The sequence below is a fragment of the Bombina bombina genome, chromosome 6 (assembly GCF_027579735.1).
Source record: "Bombina bombina isolate aBomBom1 chromosome 6, aBomBom1.pri, whole genome shotgun sequence".
Taxonomy (NCBI): Eukaryota; Metazoa; Chordata; class Amphibia; order Anura; family Bombinatoridae; genus Bombina; species Bombina bombina.
Window position 1 is genome coordinate 1,051,556,232 of NC_069504.1, and position 20,877 is coordinate 1,051,577,108.

General features: G+C 42.1%; 1 protein-coding gene across 4 annotated transcripts in view; it reads left to right on the top strand.

Annotated features, from left to right (window-relative positions):
- The window catches only part of ERC1 (ELKS/RAB6-interacting/CAST family member 1), an 871,748-nt gene that overhangs the window by 321,107 nt on the left and 529,764 nt on the right, over positions 1-20,877 (top strand). For all 4 annotated transcript variants that reach the window (XM_053718843.1, XM_053718844.1, XM_053718845.1 and 1 more), the window contains one exon: positions 3,388-3,528. In XM_053718843.1, coding sequence (XP_053574818.1) covers positions 3,388-3,528 — 141 coding nt within the window. The remainder of the gene's footprint in view (positions 1-3,387; positions 3,529-20,877) is intronic.

Genomic DNA, 20,877 nt, shown 5'->3' on the forward strand with positions numbered 1-20,877 from the left:
CAACACGTGTAGTAATGCTGCACTGAGACAACACGTGTAGTAATGCTGCACTGAGACAACACGTGTAGTAATGCTGCACTGAGACAACACGTGTAGTAATGCTGCACTGAGACAACACGTGTAGTAATGCTGCACTGAGACAACACGTGTAGTAATGCTGCACTGAGACAACACGTGTAGTAATGCTGCACTGAGACAACACGTGTAGTAATGCTGCACTGAGACAACACGTGTAGTAATGCTGCACTGAGACAACACGTGTAGTAATGCTGCACTGAGACAACACGTGTAGTAATGCTGCACTGAGACAACACGTGTAGTAATGCTGCACTGAGACAACACGTGTAGTAATGCTGCACTGAGACAACACGTGTAGTATTGCTGCACTGAGACAACACGTGTAGTATTGCTGCACTGAGACAACACGTGTAGTATTGCTGCACTGAGACAACACGTGTAGTAATGCTGCACTGAGACAACACGTGTAGTAATGCTGCACTGAGACAACACGTGTAGTAATGCTGCACTGAGACAACACGTGTAGTAATGCTGCACTGAGACAACATGTGTAGTAATGCCGCACTGAGACACTGGGCCAACACGTGTAATAATGCTGCACAGAGACACTGACCCAATACGTGTATTAATGCTGCACTGAGCCAACACGTGTAGTAGCACTGAGACAACCCGTATAGTAATGCTGCACTGAGACACTGAGCCAACATGTGTATTAATGCTGCACTGAGACAACACGTGTAGTAATACTGCACTGAGACACTGAACCAACACATGTAGTAATGCTGCACTGAGACACTGAGCCAACACGTGTAGTAGCACTGAGACAACCCATATAGTAATGCTGCACTGAGCCAACACGTGTAGTAATGCTGCACTGAGACAACACGTGTAGTAATGCTGCATTGAGACAACACGTGTAGTAATGCTGCACTGAGACAACACGTGTAGTAATGCTGCACTGAGACAACACATTTAGTAATGCTGCACTGAGACAACACGTGTAGTAATGCTGCACTGAGGCAACACGTGTAGTAATGCTGCACTGAAACACTGAGCCAACACGTATAGTAATGCTGCACTGAGACACTGGGCCAACACATGTATTAATGCTGCACTGAGGCAACACGTGTAGTAATGTTGCACTGAGACAACATGCGTAGTAATCCTGCACTGAGACAACACATGTAGTAATGCTGCACTGAGACACTGGGCCAACACGTGTATTAATGCTGCACTGAGACACTGAACCAACACATGTAGTAATGCTGCACTGAGACACTGAGACAACCCGTATAGTAATGCTGCACTGAGACACTGAGCCAGCACGTGTAGTAATGCTGCACTGAGACTCCGATCCAACAAGTGTAGTAATGCTGTACTGAGCCAACACGTGTAGTAATGCTGCTTCACTGAGACACTGAGCCAACACGTGTAGTAATGCTGCTTCACTGAGACACTGAACCAACACGTGTAGTACTGCTGCTTCACTGAGACACTGAGTCAACACGTGTAGTAATGCTGCACTGAGACACTGAGTCAACACGTGTAGTAATGCTGCACTGAGACACTGAGCCAACACGTGTAGTAATGCTGCACTGAGACAACACGTGTAGTAATGCTGCACTGAGACACTGAGCCAACACGTGTAGTAATGCTGCACTGAGACACTGAGCCAACACGTGTAGTAATGCTGCACTGAGACACTGAGCCAACACGTGTAGTAATACTGCACTGAGACACTGAGCCAACACGTGTAGTAATGCTGCACTGAGACACTGAGCCAACACGTGTAGTAATGCTGCACTGAGACACTGAGCCAACACGTGTAGTAATGCTGCACTGAGACACTGAGCCAACACGTGTAGTAATGCTGCACTGAGACACTGAGCCAACACGTGTAGTAATGCTGCACTGAGACACTGAACCAACACATGTAGTAATGCTGCACTGAGACACTGAGTCAACCCGTATAGTAATGCTGCACTGAGCCAACACGTGTAGTAATGCTGCTGCACTGAGACACTGAGCCAACACGTGTAGTAATGCTGCACTGAGACACTGAGCCAACGCGTGTAGTAGTGTTGCACTGAGACACTGAGCCAACACGTGTAGTAATGCTGCTGCACTGAGACACTGAGCCAACACGTGTAGTAATGCTGCACTGAGACACTGAGCCAACACGTGTAGTAATGCTGCTGCACTGTGATACTGAGCCAACATGTGTAGTAATGCTGCACTGAGACACTGAGCCAACACGTGTAGTAATGCTGCTGCACTGTGATACTGAGCCAACATGTGTAGTAATGCTGCACTGAGACACTGAGCCAACACGTGTAGTAATGCTGCACTGAGACACTTAGCCAACACGTGTAGTAATGATGCACTGAGACACTGAGCCAACACGTGTAGTAATGCTGCTGCACTGTGATACTGAGCCAACACGTGTAGTAATACTGCACTGAGACACTGAGCCAGCACGTGTAGTAATGCTGCACTGAGACACTGAGCCAGCACGTGTAGTAATGCTGCACTGAGACACTGAGCCAGCACGTGTAGTAATGCTGCACTGAGACACTGAGCCAGCACGTGTAGTAATGCTGCACTGAGACACTTAGCCAACACGTGTAGTAATGATGCACTGAGACACTGAGCCAACACGTGTAGTAATGCTGCTGCACTGTGATACTGAGCCAACACGTGTAGTAATGCTGCACTGAGACACTGAACCAACACGTGTAGTAATGCTGCACTGAGACACTGAGCCAAAACGTGTAATAATGCTGCACTGAGCCAACACATGTAGTAATTCTGCTGCACTGAGACACTGAGCCAACACATGTAGTAATTCTGCTGCACTGAGACACTGAGCCAACACGTGTAGTGATGCTACACTGAGACACTGGGCCAACACGTGTAGTGATGCTGCACTGAGACACTGAGCCAACACGTGTAGTGATGCTACACTGAGACACTGGGCCACCACGTGTAGTAATGCTGCACTGAGCCAACACGTGTAGTAATGCTGCACTGAGACACTGAGCCACCACGTGTAGTAATGCTGCACTGAGACACTGAGCCAGCACGTGTAGTGATGCTACACTGAGACACTGGGCCACCACGTGTAGTAATGCTGCACTGAGACACTGAGCCACCACGTGTAGTAATGCTGCACTGAGACACTGAGCCAGCACGTGTAGTGATGCTACACTGATACACTGGGCCACCACGTGTAGTAATGCTGCACTGAGACACTGAGCCAGCACGTGTAGTAATGCTGCACTGAGGCAACACGTGTACTAATGCTGCACTGAGACACTGGTCATGTACATAATAATAAATCTAATTCTTAGCATTTGCTGTGTCTTGCAGGAGAGAATCATTGAGCGCCTAAAAGAGCAGAGGGACAGAGATGAGAGAGAAAAACTGGAAGAAGTAGAATCCCTCAAAAAGGAATTGAAGGACTTAAAGGAAAAAGTCAGCACATTACAAGGAGACCTGTCTGAAAAAGAGGTGTGTCCAGCACTTGTGTTCACACGCTGATAGGCGAGCTGAAGCTACAAAGCGCTATTAGCAAGTTCTTGTAAATGTGCCTATTTATACAGAGTATGTACCCTTAGTACCCACATCCAAATTAATATTTAGATTATGTATATATTGAATTCTCCTTAGTTAACCTATGTCGTTGTCTTCTACAGTTCTCATAATGTCATCCTTTTCATTCTTGCTCATTTATTCTTACTGCTGATCTACATGCTTTATTGCTTACATCTGTTACTTGGTCTTTTTTGTGCCATTGTCTTGGTATAAAGACTTAGGTGAAAATGCCACCAGTTTTGTTAAAGTCTGACATCTGTTTGTGAAACGTTTAGACTGATCTATATTAGTGCAAGCCATATATACACATATACAAGCACACTTATACAAGGCTGGAAGTTTCTACTAGTCACGGGCTAGTAAGAAATTGCAGTAGACTAGTGCAAAAATTTGGTTTTTCTATCTTTAATATTTAGAGGACTAGTAACCTTTCTCCCCTGATTGGTGATATTTATATAGATGGGGATATTTCTTTTATGTAAATGGAAAGAGTCCATGAGCTAGTGACGTATGGGATATGCATTCCTACTAGGAGGGGGCAAAGTTTCCAAACCTCAAAATGCCTATAAATACACCCCTCACCACACACATACTTCAGTTTTACAAACTTTGCCTCCTATGGAGGTGGTGAAGTAGGTTTGTGCTTGATTTTTATGATTTCTTCTATGATAAGCGCTTCTAAGCATTCTGAAGCCCAATTCCTCTCAGAGTACAGTGTTTGTCAGAGGGACAAGAAGAGAGTATTGCCTGTTGATTTTCATGGTTTCACTCATGGGAAATCTTTTCAAGGGTTCTCTGTTATCGGTCGTAGGGATTAATCTGATACTTCCCTTTTCAGATCGACGATATACTCTTATACCATTACCTCTGCTGATAGTTTTCATTACTGATTTGGCTGTCTGCTATATGTGGATGGGTGTCTTCGGTAAGTATGTATCATTATTTAAGACACTCTCAGCTATGTTTGGTGCTTTATGTTTTAATATAAAGTTCTAAATATATGTATTTACTTATATTTGCCATGAGGTTTGCGAGGGCGCAAAATGCTGTTGTTTATTGCGTAATTTTTGGTGCAAACATTTTTTGCCGCACATTTGTGTCTATAGTGTCGCAAGTTTCATCATTTCCTTCGTCTTTATTGAAGTTAGTTTGTTTTGCACAAAGTCGCACTTGTTATGACGCAAGTTGCGTCATTTCCGGATGTTGTTTGGCGCCAAAAAATGCGTTGTGCGTCATACTTGGCGCCAAATATATATTTTTTGGTTATATTACCCCACTTCCTTTATGCTCCCTGCTCTCTTTATATTCTAGAGGGCTATGCGGTTTTCTTTTCTGCTTATTTAGCATATGCATTTTTTCCCATTCCTGAAACTGCTATATGAGGAAATTGGATATTTTGTTTAAATGTTTTTTTTACATTTTGCAAGATGTCTCTGTCTGATCCTGTCTCAGTAGCTACTATAGGAACCATGCTGCCTGATCACAGTTCTACCAAAGCTAAGTGTATCTGTTGTAAGCAAGCTGAGATTATATCTCCAGCTATATTATGTAACAGTTGTCATGATAAGCTTTTGCATGCTGATAATATTTCTATTAGTACTAGTACAGCACCTGTTGTTCCCTCAACATCTAATGTACATGTTATCCCTGTTGTTATAAAAATTTATACTGCTGATGCAGTACAGAAGGCTATGTCTGCTTTTCCACCTTCTAATAATAAACGTAAAAGGTCTTTTAAAACTTCTCATAAAACTGATGAAATTTGTGATGACCGATAACATATTGAAATATCCTCCTCTGAAGAGGATCTCTCTGCTTCAGAAGCTCCTACTTCAGACATTTGAAATTGATAAGTCTTCTTATCTTTTTAAGATTGAATATATTCTGTCTTTGTTGAAAGAAGTATTGGTTCCTTTGGGTATTGTGGAGTCTGATCCTCTTGATAACAAAACCAGTAAACATTTAAATTCTGTTTTTAAACCTTCTGTGAGTACTCCTGAGGTTTTTCCTGTTCCAGATGTGGTTTCTGATGTGATTGCTAAAGAATGGTCTAAGCCTGGTGCTTTTTTAATCCTTCTTCTAGGTTTAAGAAGTTATATCCTTTACCAGTGGCTAATTTGGAGTTTTGGGAAAAAGTCCCTAAGGTTAATGGGGCTATTTCTACTTTTGCCAAACGTACTACTATTCCTATGGAAGATAGTACTTCTTTTAAGGATCCTTTAGATAGGAAGATTGAATCTTATCTAAGGAAAACTTATTTACATTCTGGCTATATTCTCAGGCCTGCCATTTCTATGGCTGATGTTGCGGCTGCATCAAATTTTTGGTTGGATAGTTTAGCACATCAGGAAACAGATCCTGATTTGACTAGCATTGTTCGTTTGCTTAAACATGCTAATCATTTTATCTGTGATGCTATTTTTGATATCGTCAAGATTAATGTTAAATCTATGTCTCTGGCTAGAAGAGCTTTATGGCTTAAATCATGGAATGCTGACATGGTATCTAAATCTAGATTACTATCTCTATCTTTCCAGGATAATAATTTAATTGGTTCTCAGTTGGACTCTATTATTTCCACTATCACTGGGGGAAGGGAGTTTTTTTGCCCCAAGATAAAAAGTCTAAGGGTAAATCTAAAGTTTCTAATTGGTTTTGTTCCTTTCGTCAGAATAGAGAACAGAAAACCACTCCTTCCCCTAAGGACCCTGGCTCCAATTGGAAGCCATCTTCAAGTTGAAATAAATCCAAGAAATTTGTTGTTCCCTCCTTGTGTCCGAATCCTAAGAATTTGCTTGAAAAATCGTTGCACTCTTTGGATATGGTAAGGGCTTTGAAATACTATGTTGAGGCTTCTAAGGATTTCAGGAAGACTCTTGGGGCTCGATCCGATATAAATCGTCGCTCCCGCAAAAGCCGGCGATGCCAAAATCTGCTCGGGTTTGGTATCCTATATACGGCGTAACCTAGAAGTTACGCTCGTATATTTCTGCTGTCGCCCGTAGTTTTTTGGGCCATAGACAGGTATACCAAACCCGCGCAGTTTGGTAACCAATATACAGCGTAAGGACTTACTCCAATCTTACTCCATTTTCACCTCGCCACAAAAAGCAGCCGTAAGAAGCCTTACGCTGACTATTGGAGCCCCGTAACTACCTAAACTACCTGCAAAATAAAACCTAACACCTAACGCATGCGCAATGTCTATCTACCTGTCAACCGCGATCCCTAATAAAGTATTTAACCCCTAAACCGCCGCTCCCGGACCCCGCCGCCATCTACATAAACTAACCCCCTACTGTGAGCCCCTAAAACCGCCACCATCTAACTGATCTATCCCCTAATGTGAACCCCTAAAACCGCCACCATCTAACTGATCTATCCCCTAATGTGAACCCCTAAAACCGCCACCATCTAACTGATCTATCCCCTAATGTGAACCCCTAAAACCGCCACCATCTAACTGATCTATCCCCTAATGTGAACCCCTAAAACCGCCACTATCTAACTGATCTATCCCCTAATGTGAACCCCTAAAACCGCCGCCATCTACCTTATCTATCCCCTAATGTGAACCCCTTACACCGCCGCCATCTACCTGATCTATCCCCTAATCTGACCCCTTACACCGCCGCCACCTATATAAAAAGTATTAACCCCTAATCTAATCCCCCTATACCGCCGCCAGCTATATTAATATTATTAACCCCTAATCTAATATCCCTAAAGTAATAAGCTCTATTACCAGCCCTTAAAAGGGCCTTTTGCGGGGCTTTGCCCCAAAGTAAACAGCTCTTTTGCCCTATAACCTGCCCTCCCTACACCGCCGCCACCTATATTAATAGTATTAACCCCTAATGTAAGCCCCTTACACCGCCGCCATCTATATTAAAATTATTAACCCCTAATTTAATCTACCCACCCCGCCGCCAGCTATATTATCTATATTAACCCTAAGTATATTATAGTTAATATAGTTATTACATTATATATATTAACTATATTAACCCTAATTATATTAGGGTTAATATAGTTACTATAGTATTTATATTAACTCTATCTAACCCTAACACCCCTAACTAAATTCTTATTAAATAAATCTAATTCATATTATAAACTAAAATATTCCTATTTAAATCTAAATACTTACCTATAAAATAAACCCTAAGATAGCTACAATATAATTAATAATTACATTGTAGCTATGTTAGGGTTTATATTTATTTTACAGGTAAATTGTTAATTATTTTAACTAGGTATAATAGCTATTAAATAGTTATTAGCTATTTAATAGCTACCTAGTTAAAATAATTACCCAATTACCTGTAAAATAAATCCTAACCTAAGTTACAAATACAGGGAGTGCAGAATTATTAGGCAAGTTGTATTTTTGAGGATTAATTTTATTATTGAACAACAACCATGTTCTCAATGAACCCAAAAAACTCATTAATATCAAAGCTGAATATTTTTGGAAGTAGTTTTTAGTTTGTTTTTAGTTTTAGCTATTTTAGGGGGATATCTGTGTGTGCAGGTGACTATTACTGTGCATAATTATTAGGCAACTTAACAAAAAACAAATATATACCCATTTCAATTATTTATTTTTACCAGTGAAACCAATATAACATCTCAACATTCACAAATATACATTTCTGACATTCAAAAACAAATCAGTGACCAATATAGCCACCTTTCTTTGCAAGGACACTCAAAAGCCTGCCATCCATGGATTCTGTCAGTGTTTTGATCTGTTCACCATCAAGATTGCGTGCAGCAGCAACCACAGCCTCCCAGACACTGTTCAGAGAGGTGTACTGTTTTCCCTCCTTGTAAATCTCACATTTGATGATGGACCACAGGTTCTCAATGGGGTTCAGATCAGGTGAACAAGGAGGCCATGTCATTAGATTTTCTTCTTTTATACCCTTTCTTGCCAGCCACGCTGTGGAGTACTTGGACGCGTGTGATGGAGCATTGTCCTGCATGAAAATCATGTTTTTCTTGAAGGATGCAGACTTCTTCCTGTACCACTGCTTGAAGAAGGTGTCTTCCAGAAACTGTCAGTAGGACTGGGAGTTGAGCTTGACTCCATCCTCAACCCGAAAAGGCCCCACAAGCTCATCTTTGATGATACCAGCCCAAACCAGTACTCCACCTCCACCTTGCTGGCGTCTGAGTCGGACTGGAGCTCTCTGCCCTTTACCAATCCAGCCACGGGCCCATCCATCTGGCCCATCAAGACTCACTCTCATTTCATCAGTCCATAAAACCTTAGAAAAATCAGTCTTGAGATATTTCTTGGCCCAGTCTTGACGTTTCAGCTTGTGTGTCTTGTTCAGTGGTGGTCGTCTTTCAGCCTTTCTTACCATGGCCATGTCTCTGAGTATTGCACACCTTGTGCTTTTGGGCACTCCAGTGATGTTGCAGCTCTGAAATATGGCCAAACTGGTGGCAAGTGGCATCTTGGCAGCTGCACGCTTGACTTTTCTCAGTTCATGGGCAGTTATTTTGCGCCTTGGTTTTTCCACACGCTTCTTGCGACCCTGTTGACTATTTTGAATGAAACGCTTGATTGTTTGATGATCACGCTTCAGAAGCTTTGCAATTTTAAGAGTGCTGCATCCCTCTGCAAGATATCTCACTATTTTTGACTTTTCTGAGCCTGTCAAGTCCTTCTTTTGACCCATTTTGCCAAAGGAAAGGAAGTTGCCTAATAATTATGCACACCTGATATAGGGTGTTGATGTCATTAGACCACACCCCTTCTCATTACAGAGATGCACATCACCTAATATGCTTAATTGGTAGTAGGCTTTCGAGCCTATACAGCTTGGAGTAAGACAACATGCATAAAAAAGGATGATGTGGTCAAAATACTCATTCTGCACTCCCTGTACACCTACACTATCAATAAATTAAATAAACTACAAATATCTATCTAAAAATACAATTAAATAAACTAAACTAAATTACAAAAAAAAAACCACTAAATTACAAAAAAAAAAGATTACAGCAATTTTAAGCTAATTACACCTATTCTTAGCCCCCTAATAAAATAATAAACCCCCCAAAATAAAAAATTCCCTACCCTATTCTAAATTATAAAATACCCAGCTCTGTACCAGCCCTTAAAAAAGGGCTTTTTGCGGGGTATTTACCCCAAGTTAACAGTTCTTTTGCCTGTAAAAAAAAAAGAACACAACACCCCCCCCCAACATTACAACCCACCACCCACATACCCCTATTCTAAACCCACCCAAACCCCCCTTAAAAAAACCTAACACTACCCCCCTGAAGATCTCCCTACCTTGTCTTCACCCAACCGGGCCGACGCGGAGCATCCATCCCGGCTGACGACTGAACGACGAATGAGGTACCTTTAAATGACGTCATCCAAGATGGCGTCCGTCGAATTCCGATTGGCTGATAGGATTCTATCAGCCAATCGGAATTAAGGTAGGAAAAATCTGATTGGTTGATTGAATCAGCCAATCAGATTCAAGTTCAATCCGATTGGCTGAACCAATCAGCCAATCGGATTGAACTTGAATCTGATTGGCTGGTTCAATCAGCCAATCAGATTTTTCTACCTTAATTCCGATTGGCTGATAGAATCCTATCAGCCAATCGGAATTCGACGGACGCCATCTTGGATGACGTCATTTAAAGGTACCTCATTCGTCGTTCAGTCGTCAGCCGGGATGGATGCTCCGCGTCGGAGGAGCAAAGAAAGAAGATTGAAGATGCCGCTTGATGGAAGATGCCGCCGGATGGAAGAAGACTTTGCTGCTGCTTGGATAAAGACATCGCCCGGATCGGATGAGGAGTTCGGCCCGGTTGGGTGAAGACAAGGTAGGGAGATCTTCAGGGGGGTAGTGTTAGGTTTATTTAAGGGGGGTTTGGGTTAGATTAGGGGTATGTGGGTGGTGGGTTGTAATGTTGGGGGGTGGTATTGTGTTTTCTCTTGTTAAGTGTGTTCAGTCCACGGGTCATCCATTACTTATGGGATATATTCTCCTTCCCAACAGGAAGTTGCAAGAGGATCACCCAAGCAGAGCTGCTATATAGCTCCACCCCTCACATGTCATATCCAGTCATTCTCTTGCAAGTCTCAACAAAGGAGGTTGTGAGAGGAGATAGGAGTAACATTCTTCAATCAAAAGTTTATTATTTTAAAATAGCACCGGAGTGTGCTGTTTGTTCTCTCAGGCAGTATTTAGAAGAAGAATCTGCCTGCGTTTTTTCTATGATCTTAGCAGACGTAACTAAGATCCACTGGCTGTTCTCGCACATTCTGAGGAGTGGGGTATCTTCGGAGAAGGGAATAGCATGCGGGGTCCCCCGCAAATGAGGTATGTGCAGTAAAATATTTTCTAGGAATGGAATTGACTATGAAAACACTGCTGTTACCCATATGACGTAAGTACAGCCTTTAATGCAGTAGTAGCGACTGGTATCAGGCTGATAAATGTATGCGCAGTTGAGTTATTTTCTAGGGACTAGAATTTAACTTTAAATACTGTTAGTACTGAAATAAATGTATGAGCCTTAACTGCAGTAGAAGCGACTGGTAGCAGGCTTAGTGATAACTTTGCATAACACTGGAAAGTTGTTTTTTAAAAACGTTTACTGGCATGTTATTCGTTTTGTGAGGTACTTTGGTGATAAATCTTTTTGGGCATGATTTTTTTCCACATGGCTAACGTATATTTCTGCATAGACACCGTTATATCAGGTCTCCCACTGTTGTGATATGAGTGGGAGGGACCTTTTTTTAGCGCCTTGTTGCGCAGTTAAAATTCTAGCACAGTCTTCCTGCTTCTTCCTCTTTGATCCAGGACGTCTCCAGAGAGCTCAGGGGTCTTCAAAATTCATTTTTGAGGGAGGTTATCAGTCACAGCAGACCTGTGACAGTGTGTTTGACTGTGAGAAAAGCGTTAAATCTTAAATTGATTATCCGTTTTGGGTATTGAGGGGTTAATCATCCTTTTGCTAATGGGTGCAATCCTCTGCTAATTTCATACTGTTTAAAATTGGTTGCTATAACCGTATTAGTTCGTTGTTATTTCAACTGTGACAGTTTTTTTGTGTTTTTAAAAGCGCTGCAGCGTTTTTTATATTGCTTGTAAACTTATTGAAAGAAATTTCCAAGCTTGATAGCTTCATTGCTAGTCTGTTTAAACATGTCTGACACAGATGAATCTGCTTGCTCATTATGTTTAAAGGCCAATGTGGAGCCCAATAGAAATATGTGTACCAATTGTATTGATGTTACTTTAAATAAAAGTCTGTCTTTACCGGTAAAGAAATTATCACCAGACAACGAGGGGGAAGTTATGCCGCCTAACTCTCCTCACGTGTCAGTACCTTTGCCTCCCGCTCAGGAGGTGCGTGAGATTGTGGCGCCAAGCACATCAAGGCACTTACAAATCACTTTACAAGATATGGCTAATGTTATGAAAGAAGCATTATCTAATTTGCCTGAGTTAAGAGGCAAGCGCGATAGCTCTGGGTTAAGGACAGAGCGCGCTGATGATATGAGGGCCATGTCTGACACTGCGTCACAATTTGCAGAACATGAGGACGGAGAGCTTCATTCTGTGGGTGACGGATCTGATCCAGGGAGACCGGATTCAGAAATATCAAATTTTAAATTTAAGCTTGAGAACCTCCGTGTATTACTAGGGGAGGTATTAGCGGCTCTGAATGATTGCGACACGGTTGCAATCCCAGAGAAATTATGTAGGCTGGATAAATACTATGCGGTACCGGTGTGTACTGACGTTTTTCCTATACCTAAAAGGCTTCCAGAGATTATTAACAAGGAGTGGGATAAACCCGGTGTGCCTTTTTCCCCTCCTCCGATATTTAGAAAAATGTTCCCAATAGACGCCACCACACGAGACTTATGGCAGACGGTCCCTAAGGTGGAGGGAGCAATTTCTACTTTAGCCAAGCGTACCACTATTCCAGTGGAGGATAGTTGTGCTTTCTCAGATCCAATGGATAAAAAATTAGAAGGTTACCTTAAGAAAATGTTTGTTCAACAAGGTTTTATATTACAGCCCCTTGCATGCATTGCGCCCGTCACTGCTGCAGCGGCTTTCTGGTTTGAGTCTCTGGAAGAGGCTATTCGCACAGCACCATTGGATGAGACTTTGAACAAGCTTAAAGCCCTTAAGCTAGCTAATGCATTTGTTTCGGATGCCGTTGTGCATTTAACCAAACTAACGGCTAAGAACTCCGGATTCGCCATTCAGGCGCGCAGAGCGCTATGGCTTAAATCCTGGTCAGCAGATGTAACTTCTAAATCTAAATTGCTTAATATTCCTTTCAAAGGGCAAACCTTATTCGGGCCGGCTTGAAGGAGATTATTGCTGACATTACTGGAGGTAAGGGTCACACCCTTCCTCAGGACAGGGCCAAATCAAAGGCCAAACAGTCTAGTTTTCGTGCCTTTCGTAATTTCAAGGCAGGAGCAGCATCAACTTCCTCCGCTCCAAAACAGGAAGGAACTGCTGCTCATTACAGACAGGGTTGGAAAAGCAACCAGTCCTGGAACAAGGGCAAGCAGGCCAGAAAGCCTACTTCTGCCCCTAAGACAGCATGAAGAGAGGGCCCCCTATCCGGAAACGGATCTAGTGGGGGGCAGACTTTCTCTCTTCGCCCAGGCTTGGGCAAGAGATGTCCAGGATCCCTGGGCGTTGGAGATTATATCTCAGGGATACCTTCTGGACTTCAAAGCTTCTCCTCCACAAGGGAGATTTCATCTTTCAAGGTTATCAGCAAACCAAATAAAGAAAGAGGCTTTTCTTCACTGTGTACAAGACCTCCTAGTAATGGGGGTGATCCACCCAGTTCCGCGGACGGAACAAGGGCAAGGATTTTACTCAAATCTGTTTGTGGTTCCCAAGAAAGAGGGAACCTTCAGACCAATCTTGGACCTAAAAATCTTAAACAAATTCCTAAGAGTTCCATCATTCAAAATGGAGACTATTCGAACCATCCTACCCATGATCCAAGAGGGTCAGTATATGACCACAGTGGACTTAAAGGATGCCTACCTTCACATACCGATTCACAAAGATCATTATCGGTACCTAAGGTTTGCCTTTCTAGACAGGCATTACCAGTTTGTAGCTCTTCCCTTCGGGTTAGCTACGGCCCTGAGAATTTTTACAAAGGTTCTGGGCTCACTTCTGGCGGTACTAAGACCGCGAGGCATAGCGGTGGCTCCGTACTTAGACGACATTCTGATACAAGCGTCAAGTTTTCAAAATGCAAAGTCTCATACAGAGATAGTTCTAGCATTTCTGAGGTTGCATGGGTGGAAAGTGAACATGGAAAAGAGTTCTCTGTTACCACTCACAAGGGTTCCCTTTCTAGGGACGCTTATAGATTCTGTAGAGATGAAGATTTACCTGACGGAGTCCAGGTTATCAAAAATCCTAAATGCTTGCCGTGTCCTTCATTCCATTCCAAGGCCATCAGTAGCTGAGTGCATGGAAGTAATCGGCTTAATGGTCGCGGCAATGGACATAGTGCCATTTGCGCGCCTGCATCTCAGACCGCTGCAATTATGCATGCTGAGTCAGTGGAATGGGGATTACTCAGATCTGTCCCCTTTACTAAATCTGGACCAGGAGACCAGAGATTCTCTTCTCTGGTGGTTGTCTCGGATTCATCTGTCCAAGGGAATGACTTTTCGCAGACCAGATTGGACGATTGTAACAACAGATGCCAGCCTTCTAGGCTGGGGCGCAGTCTGGAATTCCCTGAAGGCTCAGGGATCATGGACTCAGGAGGAGAAACTCCTTCCAATAAACATTCTGGAATTAAGAGCGATATTCAATGCTCTTCTAGCTTGGCCTCAGTTAGCAACACTGAGGTTCATCAGATTTCAGTCGGACAACATCACGACTGTGGCTTACATCAATCATCAAGGGGGAACCAGGAGTTCCCTAGCGATGTTAGAAGTCTCAAAGATAATTCGCTGGGCAGAGTCTCACTCTTGCCATCTGTCAGCGATCTACATCCCAGGCGTGTAGAACTGGGAGGCGGACTTTCTAAGCCGCCAGACCTTTCACCCGGGGGAGTGGGAACTTCACCCGGAGGTATTTGCTCAACTGATTCTTCGTTGGGGCGAACCGGAACTGATCATGGCTTCTCGCCAGACCGCCAAGCTTCCTTGTTACGGATCCAGGTCCAGGGACCCGGGAGCGGTGCTGGTAAATGCACTAGCAGCCCCTTGGGTTTTCAACATGGCTTATGTGTTCCCACCGTTTCCGTTGCTGCCTTGTCTGATTGCCAGGATCAAACAGGAGAGAGCATCGGTGATTCTGATGGCGCCTGCGTGGCCACGCAGGACCTGGTATGCAGACCTAGTGGACATGTCGTCCTGTCCACCATGGTCTCTGCCTCTGAGGCAGGACCTTCTACTTCAGGGTCCTTTCAACCATCCAAGCCTAATTTCTCTGAGGCTGACTGCATGGAGATTGAACGCTTGATTCTATCAAAGCGTGGTTTCTCGGAGTCGGTTATTGATACATTGATACAGGCTCGGAAACCGGTTACCAGAAAATTTTACCATAAGATATGGCGTAAATATTTACATTGGTGTGAATCCAAGAGTTACTCATGGAGTAAGGTTAGGATTCCTAGGATATTGTCTTTTCTACAAGAGGGTTTAGAAAAGGGTTTATCCGCTAGTTCGTTAAAGGGACAGATTTCTGCTCTGTCTATTCTTTTTCACAAACGTCTGGCAGAGAACCCAGACGTCCAGGCTTTTTGTCAGGCTTTGGCAAGGATTAAGCCTGTGTTTAAAACTGTTGCTCCCCCGTGGAGCTTAAACTTGGTTCTTAAAGTTCTTCAGGGTGTTCCGTTTGAACCCCTTCATTCCATTGATATTAAGTTTTTATCTTGGAAAGTTCTGTTTTTGATGGCTATTTCCTCGGCTCGGAGAGTCTCTGAGTTATCTGCCTTACATTGTGACTCTCCTTATCTGATTTTTCATTCAGACAAGGTAGTTTCTTTCATGTAATTAGCAAGAGTCCATGAGCTAGTGACGTATGGGATATACATTCCTACCAGGAGGGGCAAAGTTTCCCAAACCTTAAAATGCCTATAAATACACCCCTCACCACATCCACAATTCAGTTTTACAAACTTTGCCTCCTATGGAGGTGGTGAAGTAAGTTTGTGCTAGATTCTACGTTGATATGCGCTCCGCAGCAGGTTGGAGCCCGGTTTTCCTCTCAGCGTGCAGTGAATGTCAGAGGGATGTGAGGAGAGTATTGCCTATTTGAATTCAATGATCTCCTTCTACGGGGTCTATTTCATAGGTTCTCTGTTATCGGTCGTAGAGATTCATCTCTTACCTCCCTTTTCAGATCGACGATATACTCTTATAAATATACCATTACCTCTGCTGATTTTCGTTTCAGTACTGGTTTGGCTTTCTACAAACATGTAGATGAGTGTCCTGGGGTAAGTAAGTCTTATTTTCTGTGACACTCTAAGCTATGGTTGGGCACTTTTTTAATAAAGTTCTAAATATATGTATTCAAACATTTATTTGCCTTGACTCAGGATGTTCAACATTCCTTATTTTCAGACAGTCAGTTTCATATTTGGGATAATGCATTTGAATCAAATATTTTTCTTACCTTAAAGATTTGACTTTTTTCCCTGTGGGCTGTTAGGCTCGCGGGGGCTGAAAATGCTTCATTTTATTGCGTCATTCTTGGCGCGGACTTATTTGGCGCAAAAAATCTTTTCTGTTTCCGGCGTCATACGTGTCGCCGGAAGTTGCGTCATTTTTGGACGTTCTTTTGCGCCAAAAAATGTCGGCGTTCCGGACGTGGCGTCATTTTTGGCGCCAAAAGCATTTAGGCGCCAAATAATGTGGGAGTCTTATTTGGCGCTAAAAAAATATGGGCGTCGCTTTTGTCTCCACATTATTTAAGTCTCATTATTTATTGCTTCTGGTTGCTAGAAGCTTGTTCACTGGCATTTTTTCCCATTCCTGAAACTGTCATTTAAGGAATTTGATAAATTTTGCTTTATATGTTGTTTTTTCTCTTACATATTGCAAGATGTCTGACGTTGCATCTGAGTCAGAAGATACTTCAGGAAAATCGCTGTCTGGTGCTGGAACTACCAAAGCTAAGTGTATCTGCTGTAAACTTTTGGTAGCTATTCCTCCAGCTGTTGTTTGTATTAATTGTCATGACAAACTTGTTAATGCAGATAATATTTCCTTTAGTAATGTACCATTACCTGTTGCAGTTCCATCAACATCTAATGTTCAGAATGTTCCTGATAACATAAGAGATTTTGTTTCTGAATCCATCAAGAAGGCTATGTCTGTTATTCCTCCTTCTAGTAAACATAAAAAATCTTTTAAAACTTCTCTTTATACAGATGAATTTTTAAATGAACATCATCATTCTGATTCTAATGACTCTTCTGGTTCAGAGGATTCTGTCTCAGAGATTGATGCTGATAAATCTTCATATTTATTTAAAATGGAATTTATTCGTTCTTTACTTAAAGAAGTACTAATTGCTTTAGAAATTGAGGATTCTGGTCCTCTTGATACTAAATCTAAACGTTTAGATAAGGTCTTTAAATCTCCTGTGGTTATTCCAGAAGTTTTTCCTGTTCCTGGTGCTATTTCTGAAGTAATTTCCAGAGAATGGAATAATTTGGGTAATTCATTTACTCCTTCTAAACGTTTTAAGCAATTATATCCTGTGCCGTCTGACAGATTAGAATTTTGGGACAAAATCCCTAAAGTTGATGGGGCTATTTCTACCCTTGCTAAATGTACTACTATTCCTACGTCAGATGGTACTTCGTTTAAGGATCCTTTAGATAGGAAAATTGAATCCTTTCTAAGAAAAGCTTATCTGTGTTCAGGTAATCTTCTTAGACCTGCTATATCATTGGCTGATGTTGCTGCAGCTTCAACTTTTTGGTTGGAAACTTTAGCGCAACAAGTAACAGATCATGATTCTCATAATATTATTATTCTTCTTCAACATGCTAATAATTTTATCTGTGATGCCATTTTTGATATTATCAGAGTTGATGTCAGGTTTATGTCTCTAGCTATTTTAGCTAGAAGAGCTTTATGGCTTAAAACTTGGAATGCTGATATGTCTTCTAAATCAACTCTACTTTCCATTTCTTTCCAGGGTAACAAATTATTTGGTTCTCAGTTGGATTCTATTATCTCAACTGTTACTGGTGGGAAAGGAACTTTTTTACCACAGGATAAAAAATCTAAGGGTAAAAACAGGGCTAATAATCGTTTTCGTTCCTTTCGTTTCAACAAAGAACAAAAGCCTGATCCTTCATCCTCAGGAGCAGTTTCAGTTTGGAAACCATCTCCAGTCTGGAATAAATCCAAGCCTTCTAGAAAAGCAAAGCCAGCTTCTAAGTCCACATGAAGGTGCGGCCCTCATTCCAGCTCAGCTGGTAGGGGGCAGGTTACGTTTTTTCAAAGAAATTTGGATCAATTCTGTTCACAATCTTTGGATTCAGAACATTGTTTCAGAAGGGTACAGAATTGGTTTCAAGATAAGACCTCCTGCAAAGAGATTTTTTCTTTCCCGTGTCCCAGTAAATCCAGTGAAAGCTCAAGCATTTCTGAAATGTGTTTCAGATCTAGAGTTGGCTGGAGTAATTATGCCAGTTCCAGTTCTGGAACAGGGGATGGGGTTTTATTCAAATCTCTTCATTGTACCAAAGAAGGAGAATTCCTTCAGACCAGTTCTGGATCTAAAAATATTGAATAGTTATGTAAGGATACCAACGTTCAAAATGGTAACTGTAAGGACTATCTTGCCTTTTGTTCAGCAAGGGCATTATATGTCCACAATAGATTTACAGGATGCATATCTGCATATTCCGATTCATCCAGATCATTATCAGTTCCTGAGATTCTCTTTTTTGGACAAGCATTACCAGTTTGTGGCTCTGCCGTTTGGCCTAGCTACAGCTCCAAGAATTTTTACAAAGGTTCTCGGTGCCCTTCTGTCTGTAATCAGAGAACAGGGTATTGTGGTATTTCCTTATTTGGACGATATCTTGGTACTTGCTCAGTCTTTACATTTAGCAGAATCTCATACAAATCGACTTGTGTTGTTTCTTCAAGATTGATTCCTCAGACAAGGGTAACCTTTCTGGGTTTCCAGATAGATTCAGTGTCCATGACTCTGTCTTTGACAGACAAGAGACGTCTAAAATTGATTTCAGCTTGTCGAAACCTTCAGTCACAATCATTCCCTTCGGTAGCCTTATGCATGGAAATTCTAGGTCTTATGACTGCTGCATCAGACGCGATCCCCTTTGCTCGTTTTCACATGCGACCTCTTCAGCTCTGTATGCTGAATCAATGGTGCAGGGATTACACAAAGATATCTCAATTAATATCTTTAAAACCGATTGTACGACACGCTCTAACGTGGTGGACAGATCACCATCGTTTAATTCAGGGGGCTTCTTTTGTTCTTCAGACCTGGACTGTAATTTCAACAGATGCAAGTCTCACAGGTTGGGGAGCTGTGTGGGGATCTCTGACGGCACATGGAGTTTGGGAATCTCAGGAGGTGAGATTACCGATCAATATTTTGGAACTCCGTGCAATTTTCAGAGCTCTTCAGTCTTGGCCTCTTCTGAAGAGAGAATCGTTCATTTGTTTTCAGACAGACAATGTCACAACTGTGGCATACATCAATCATCAAGGAGGGACTCACAGTCCTCTGGCTATGAAAGAAGTATCTCGAATTCTGGTTTGGGCGGAATCCAGCTCCTGTCTAATCTCTGCGGTTCATATCCCAGGTATAGACAATTGGGAAGCGGATTATCTCAGTCGCCAAACGTTGCATCCGGGCGAATGGTCTCTTCACCCAGAGGTATTTCTTCAGATTGTTCAAATGTGGGAGCTTCCAGAAATAGATCTGATGGCGTCTCATCTAAACAAGAAACTTCCCAGGTATCTGTCCAGTTCCCGGGATCCTCAGGCGGAAGCAGTGGATGCATTATCACTTCCTTGGAAGTATCATCCTGCCTATATCTTTCCTCCTCTAGTTCTTCTTCCAAGAGTAATCTCCAAGATTCTGAAGGAATGCTCGTTTGTTCTGCTGGTAGCTCCTGCATGGCCTCACAGGTTTTGGTATGCGGATCTTGTCCGGATGACCTCTTGCCATCCGTGGACTCTTCCGCTAAGACCAGACCTTCTGTCGCAAGGTCCTTTTTTCCATCAGGATCTCAAATCCTTAAATTTAAAGGTATGGAGATTGAACGCTTGCTTCTTGGTCAAAGAGGTTTCTCTGACTCTGTGATTAATACTATGTTACAGGCTCGTAAATCTGTATCCAGAGAGATATATTATAGAGTCTGGAAGACTTATATTTCTTGGTGTCTTTCTCATCATTTTTCTTGGCATTCTTTTAGAATTCCGAGAATTTTACAGTTTCTTCAGGATGGTTTAGATAAAGGTTTATCCGCAAGTTCTTTGAAAGGACAAATCTCTGCTCTTTCTGTTCTTTTTCACAGAAAGATTGCTAATCTTCCTGATATTCATTGTTTTGTACAAGCTTTGGTTCGTATAAAACCTGTCATTAAGTCAATTTCTCCTCCTTGGAGTTTGAATTTGGTTCTGGGGGCTCTTCAAGCTCCTCCGTTTGAACCTATGCATTCATTGGACATTAAATTACTTTCTTGGAAAGTTTTGTTCCTTTTGGCGATCTCTTCTGCCAGAAGAGTCTCTGAATTATCTGCTCTTTCTTGTGAGTCTCCTTTTCTGATTTTTCATCAGGATAAGGCGGTGTTGCGAACTTCTTTTGAATTTTTACCTAAGGTTGTGAATTCCAACAACATTAGTAGAGAAATTGTGGTTCCTTCATTATGTCCTAATCCTAAGAATTCTAAGGAGAAATCGTTGCATTCTTTGGATGTTGTTAGAGCTTTGAAATATTATGTTGAAGCTACTAAGTCTTTCCGAAAGACTTCTAGTCTATTTGTTATCTTTTCCGGTTCTAGAAAAGGCCAGAAAGCTTCTGCCATTTCTTTGGCATCTTGGTTGAAATCTTTAATTCATCATGCCTATGTCGAGTCGGGTAAAACTCTGCCTCAAAGGATTGCAGCTCATTCTACTAGGTCAGTTTCTACTTCCTGGGCGTTTAGGAATGAAGCTTCGGTTGATCAGATTTGCAAAGCAGCAACTTGGTCCTCTTTGCATACTTTTACTAAATT